The sequence below is a fragment of the Crocodylus porosus genome, unplaced genomic scaffold, assembly GCF_001723895.1.
Source record: "Crocodylus porosus isolate Cpor-Errol unplaced genomic scaffold, CroPor_comp1, whole genome shotgun sequence".
Taxonomy (NCBI): Eukaryota; Metazoa; Chordata; order Crocodylia; family Crocodylidae; genus Crocodylus; species Crocodylus porosus.
This window is the reverse complement of record NW_017728909.1, coordinates 47,566,344-47,573,432: the sequence shown is the minus strand read 5'-3', so window position 1 is coordinate 47,573,432 and position 7,089 is coordinate 47,566,344. Positions and strand designations below refer to the sequence as shown.

At 45.5% G+C, this 7,089-nt stretch overlaps 1 protein-coding gene across 1 annotated transcript in view; it reads right to left on the bottom strand.

The window, feature by feature from the left end:
- Positions 1 to 7,089, bottom strand: part of WDR41 (WD repeat domain 41) — a 46,426-nt gene that overhangs the window by 23,249 nt on the left and 16,088 nt on the right. The window contains exon 3 of the mRNA XM_019532209.1: positions 342 to 390. Coding sequence (XP_019387754.1) covers positions 342 to 390 — 49 coding nt within the window. The remainder of the gene's footprint in view (positions 1 to 341; positions 391 to 7,089) is intronic.

Sequence of the window (7,089 nt, the reverse complement as noted above, 5' to 3'; positions counted from 1 at the left end):
GGGGCAGGAGGAGAAGTGGTAAGTGTAATTAAAGCAGCTGTCTGGAGCTCTCTCAGATACTCAGTTTCACATCCAACTTTTCTGAAGCTGACAAGCCTGAAACTTTCTAAATATTTTTATTTTTGTTCAATTAGACATCCCTATAAAACCAACTCATATTTGTACTATTGTTTGTCTCCTGTGAATTAAGGCACTCAAGTCAATTCTGCAGTCATAACAATTGTATAATATGCTACACATAGTTACATTAAGTTCAGTGGAGTGAACATCCCCTTCTGCTGGGTTGAAGAACAGAATCAGCCCCTCTCTCCCCAAATTCACCTCTGAAAACTCAAACTAACCTGAGCATTCCATAAAAATATAATTCCATCATCTCCTGCAGATGCAAATCTGGTAAAGAGCAGAAAAATAAAAAGAAATGAGGAAAATGATAGAGATATTTTTAGCATCACACTATACACCAATATTCACCAATTAAATACAAATAATTATTTAATTTATAAGAAATGTTTATCTTAACCTGAAGCATAAAAAGTTACTTGTAAACTCCAAATATTATTTAGAAACCAAGGTCACTGAATGTTAATTAATAAGCTAATTTTATGTCTACCATAAAAGAAGGTGGCTCAAAAATAGTGTGCTATGAAATCTGTCACTTTCTGCAAGAGGACTGCAGAAGCAATGTTCTTTCTGATCAAAAGTTTAATGTGGTGGTGGTTTTTCTTTAAACATAAAGACAAACTAATATTCTAGTAGTTTTTCTTCTACACAAATGATTTAAAATAACATTTTAACAAGTTACAAAGCTGGATTTCTTAAAGGTTAAATTCAGCCCTGGAGTGTTGGCATCCCACATTTTTCCTAACGCCAGTTCTTTTAAGTACCTTATTTTTCGGACCATAAGACGCACTTTTTTCCCCCCAAAAGTGGGGGGAAAACGAGGGTAAGCTTGCCTTAGGTTTGCCTACAATAGCAGCTTAGCAGCCTGGCAGCTGAACTGTCAGCAAATAATTGTTACTAGTTTTTCTAAGACTGAGTCACCCTCTATCTAGTAACTGACACAAATCTTTCTGATATGTCCCAAAGATATTTGAATTCATCTCTTGATTAGGACTGTATTGACACTTGAATTTTTATTTGTGTTTTAGGCTGCAGCCAAGGATTAAATAACCAGTATGTGTGTGACATTTAACTAGAATTTTCAATTGCACTAATTATCACTACAAAAATCCAACTATAGACACTAGGAAATTATACAAAGCCTCTGGTGGAAGAAATAGAAGAGAGAGGGAAGCAGAAAGGAACAAAGAAGAAGAAATCCAATCAGACATATCAAAAAGTGTATTGAAACTAAAATGTGGATGCTACTGATAAACTGAAAAGGAGAAAGGAAAGAAAAGGGTAAAGGGAAAAAGGAATGTTGGTAATAAGTGTTAGGCAGAAAGTTGGTAGAAAATGGTTTACTTTTTGAATGATCGAAATAGAACTTAGCTGGTATTGCATGGCATTGTGTTTAAAAAATTGAACTGGATATGTATTAAGCCCCAAGATATTCCTGTGAAGTAAGCAGCATTTCAGGCAGAAATATAACACAAATTCAGTGTAAGCAGCCCCTTACTTTTAACAATCCCAACAGCAGAAACTGATCTTTTCATTCTGATAATGAAGCAAACTGACAAACTCCATCAGGATGAACACCCTCTTTAAGCCAATGTTTCCTCTGATCCTATGGGGGCTTGTTATAACACAGTTGTCTTGTAGTTGCCCCCATTAACTGGAATCCTGTAAAAAATGTGTGTATGTGGTGGAGGGGGGAGGGATTAATTTCAACATATCAACAATTGATAGATACCAAAATAAAGGAAAATGAAAGATATGATAGCTTACCTCTTTCCTCTTACCTGCTATTTTTCCTGTCCCCTATATCCAGAATTTTAAGGAAGAGATATGGGGGAGTAGGGGTGGCAGGAGTGTGTGGAGGGGATGGGTGCATGAGAGGGTGGTGGGTGCCTGCTGGCACTGGGAGAAGCTGTCCAGGTGCTGGGGTTGCATCAGCATGGAGGAGGCACCTGCCTCTCCACCAGGGGAAGGGGATGGGGAACAGGGAGCTATGTGGCTGGGATGGCAGCACCAGGGTTGGTGCCTGTACTCACAGGGGTGGGGCAGCCATAAAATGCTGCAGGGGACAGGGAGATGCAGGTCAGGAGTGAGGGGCAGTGGCAGGGCTGTGGGTCAGGAGTGCAGGGTACAGGCAATGCCAGGGGACTGTGGGTCCGGACTGAGGGGTATCAGCATGATCCGTGGGGTGGAGTACTGTGGATCAGGAGTAAGAGGCAGCAGCAGGGCATATCACTGCCCCCCCCCACACACAATCATATTAGCCCCCATCCCAACAGGTGTGCTCTTTTTTGAAACTGGAAATACGGTAACCCTAGTCTGAAAGGCAGCCCCCCATAACTTCTGTGAATTAAGCAGTACCCCATTTCAAAACTAATTTAGTTATTATAGTGCTTACCTGCTTGGACAAATGACTAGGGAAGAATACAAGAGTACTACTTGGGCATGCAGGGATAAAAATCAGGAAGGTGCAAATGTAAGGGATGTGAAGGCTAACTACAGTAAAATTCCTGTTTTCTGGCATTCTATTAGCTGGTATACTCTATTAACCAACACTGCGCCACCACCATCCACCACTCTGCACCACCACCGCTGCGTGCAACCTCCCCCCCCCGTGCCACCGCCACTGCCATCCACCACCCCACGCTGCCACCACCACATGCAAGCCCCCCACCCCTGACTTTGCTATTTTTAGATAACTGGCATTTTTACATTAACGGCACCCACCATTCCCTACTCATGCCAGATAATGGAGATTTTACTGTAGAAGAGTTTCTACAAGCGTGTCAGCATCAAGAGGAAAATCAGGGAAGGTGTGGGTCCCTTGTGGGAGGCAACCTAATGACAGTCCATGCAGAAAAGGCTAAAGTAATGTAGGCCTTTTGTAACTGAGTCTTCACAGGTAAGGGCATCTCCCAGACTACTGCAAGCACAAGCACAGTTTGGGGAGGAGGTGAGCAGCCAACAGTGGCAAAAGAACAGGTTAGGGACTATTTAGAAAAGCAGGACATGTACAAATCCATGGGGCCACCAGACACAATGCATCTGAGTATGCTGAGGGAGTTGGCTGATGTGACTGCAAAGCCACTGGCCATTATTTTTGAAAACTAGTGGAGACTGGGAGACGTCCTGGACAACTTGAAAAGGCAAATATAGTGCCTATCTTTTAAGAAAGGGAAAAATGAGGATCCAAGGAACTACAGACTGGTCAGCTTCCCCTCAGTCCCTGGAAAAATCATATTAACCATAAAAGCAGGTCCTCAGGGAATCCATTTCTAAGTACTTGGAGGAGGAGAAGGTGATTAGGAACAGTCAGCATGGATTCATCCAGGGCAAGACAAGACTGACCAACCTGGCTGCCTTCTATGACAATCCTCCGTGGATGTGGGGACAGCAATGGACATGATATACCTTGACTTTAACATGACTTTTGATACAGCCTCCGACAACATTCTCACAAGCAAGCTAAGGAAGTATAAGGATGAAAGTAAGGTGGATTTAACTAGAATTTTCAATCGCATTAATTATCGCTACAAAAAGTCCAACTGTAGACACTAGGAAATTATACAAAGCCTCTGGTGGAAGAAATAGAAGAGAGAGGGAAGCAGAAGTGAACAAAAAAGAAGAGATTCAACTGCCTGGAACGTTGGCCTCAAAGGGTAGTAATCAATAACCTGATGTCTAGTTAGCAGCCAGTACCAAGGGAAGTGCCCCAGGGGTCAGTCCTGGGGCCAGTTTTGTTCAATATCTTCATCAATGGTCTGGAAGATGGAATTGAGTGCACCCTCAGCAAGTTTGCAGATCGACACTAAGCTGGGGGGAGTACTAGATATGCTGGAGGATAGACCTTGACAGATTGGAGGACTGGACCAAAAGAAATTGTCATGCATCCCCAGAGAGTGGTGGTGGACTGGTCATTTTCGACCTAGAGGGATGTGGGCAGTGGGGTTCCCCAGGGCTCGGTCCTTGGGCCCGCACTGTTCAACATCTTCATCAGTGACTTGGACGAGGGGGTGAAAAGCACCTTGTTCAAATCCATGAATGACACTAGATGTGAGGAGAGGTGGGCACGCTAGAGGAGAGGGATAGGCTACAACTAGATATGGACAGGTTACAGAGGTGGGTGGATGAGAACAGAACAGGGTTTCAATACTGACAAGTGCAAGGTGATGCACCTGGGGAGGAAGAACCAGCACCATACCTACAGGCTGAGGAACTCCCTTTTCATCAGCACAGAGGCAGAAAAGGACCTTGGAGTCATTACTGATTCCAAGATGAACACGGGCCACCAATGTGAGGACACGGCCAGGAAGGCTAACCGTACCTTATCATGCATCCACAGATGCATCTCAAGCAGGTCCAAGGAGGTGATCCTCCCCCTCTACGTGACATTGATCAGGACACAGTTGGAGTACTGTGTCCAGTTCTGGGCACTGCACTTCAGGAAGGATGTGGACAGTATCAAGAGAGTCCAGAGGAGGGCCACTTGCATGATCAGGGGACACCAAGGCAGGCCCTAGGAGAGAAGGCTACAGGACCTGAACCTGTTCAGCCTCCACAAGAGAAGGCTGAGAGAGGATCTGGTGGCTGACTACAAATTTACCAGGGGAGACCAGCGGGGAATGGAAGAGTCCCTGTTCCCCCCAGCACTACCAGGAGTAACAAAGAATAATGGCCACAAGTTGACTGAGAGTAGATTCAGGCTAGATACCAGGAGGCACTACCTTCACAGGCAGGGTGGCTAGGATCTGAAACCAACTTCCAAGGGAAGTGGCACTCACTCCTACCCTGGGGGTCTTCAAAAGGAGGCTAGACAATCACCTAGCCAGGGTCGTTTGACCCCAGCATTCTTTTCTGCCCATGGCAGGGGGTCAGACTTGATGATCTGCTCAGGTCCCTTCCAGCCCTACCAACTACGAAACTGTGAAATCTCAGGATGTTCAATAAGGACAAGTGCAAAGTCTTGCACTTAGGATGGAACAATCCTATGCACCAGTACAGGCTGGGGACCAACTAGCTAAGCAGTAGCTCTGCAAAAAAAAGACCTGGGGATTACAGTGGATAATAAGCTGAATATGAGTTAACACTGTGTCCTTGTTGCCAAGATGGCTAACACCATGCTGGGTTACTTTGGAAGAAGTGTTACCAGCAGGTCAAGAGAAGTGGTTCTTCCCCTCTGTTCAGCACTGGTGAAGCCACATCTGGAGTACTGTGTCCAGTTTAGGGCCTCCCACTACAGAAAGGATGAGGACAAATTGGAGAGACTCCAATGAGGGGCAACAAAAATGATTCAGGGGTTGGGGAACTGGGCTTATTTAGTCTGAAGAAGAGAAGACTGAGACAGGATTTAATAGCAGCCTGAAGGGAGATTCCAAAGAGGATGGAGCTGGGCTATTCTCAGTGGTGGCAGATAACAAAAAAGAGCAATGGTCTCACGCTGCAGCAGGGAAGTTTAGATTATAAACTTTCTCACCAGGAGGTTAGTAAAGCACTGGAAGAGGTTACACAGAGAAGTTGTGGAATCTCCATCCTTGGAAGTTTTTAAGACCCAGCTAGACAAAACCTTGGCTGCGATGATCTAGTTGGGGATGGTCCTGCTTTGAGCAGAGGACTGGACTAGATGACCTCCCGTGGTCCTTTCCAACACTTTTTCTCTATGATTCTATGATTCTAAGAGGGACTGAGGAGGAGGAGCAGTCAGCAGGGAAAAGCCTGTGCTGCTGTGAGTAGGGGGGAGGAGTGAGATCTTTGGGGCACAGGAGGACAAGGAGTGGAGCAAGGCCGGGGCTAACAAACAAACAACCGTTACAACAGATGACAACAGGAAGGACACTACAGCACAAGCAGCGGGAATGGAGCTCCCTCAGTGTGACAGGAAACCAAGCACCTCCAGTGGAGGGCTGAAATGCCTGTACACAAATGCCAGAAGCATAGGAACAAACAGGAGCAACTGCCCCTCCTGCCTTCCAGCAGGAACTATGATATCATAAGGATAACAGAGACCTGGTGGGACTCTACCCACTATTGGATCGTAGTTATAGAGGGCTACACCCTGCATAGGGAAAAAAGGTGGAGGTGCAACTCTATATGTAAAGGAGCAGTACACCACCTTGGAAGCTGAAATTGGTACTAAGGAAGGGCGACTTGAGACTCTCTGGATCAAGATATGGGGAGGATGCGGCAAACGGGACTTAACTGTAGGGATATATTACAGACCTCTGAATCAAGATGAGGCACTAGATCTGAAATTCTCCAGAGAACTGGAAGAGGCTGCAAGAGCACAGGATATGGTCATCATGGGTGACTTTAATATCCAGACATCTCCTGGGAAGAACACTTGGCCAGATCTGACCAGTCACTTGTATCAATGAGCTCTACTGGTCTCAGGAAGTATATGGATCAAGCAAAGGAAATGCCCTCCTAGATTTAGTTTTGGTCAAGGGGGACAACCTGGTGAGTGATCTGATGATACAGGGTAACCTAGGCGACACTGACCATGACACTATAACTTTCACTGTCCATCACAGGGCTGGGAAATCTGTCAGTAAGGTACAAATTCTTGACTTCAATAAGCTACGGCCTTTAGTGAGTAATGCCCTATGGAATCATAGAATCATAGAAGTAGGGTCAGAAGGGACCTTGTAGATCTTCAAGTCTGACCCCCCACCTGGGTGGGAGAAAAGACTGGACTCAAATAAGCCCAACTAGGTAGTCATCAAGCCTCTTCTTAAACACCCCCAGGGTAGGAGCCAGCACCACTTCCCTAGGAAGTTGGTTCCAGGTCCTAGCCGCCCTAACTGTGAAGTAGTTCTTGCGATGTCTAATCTAAACCTACTCTCTAATAATTTGTGTCAATTGTTCCTTGTCATGCCAGGGGGCGCTAGGGGAAACAGTGTCTCCCCTAAACCCTTCTGGTCCCCCCTAGTGAGTTTATAGACAGTCACCAGGTCCCCCCTCAGCCTTCTCTTGTGA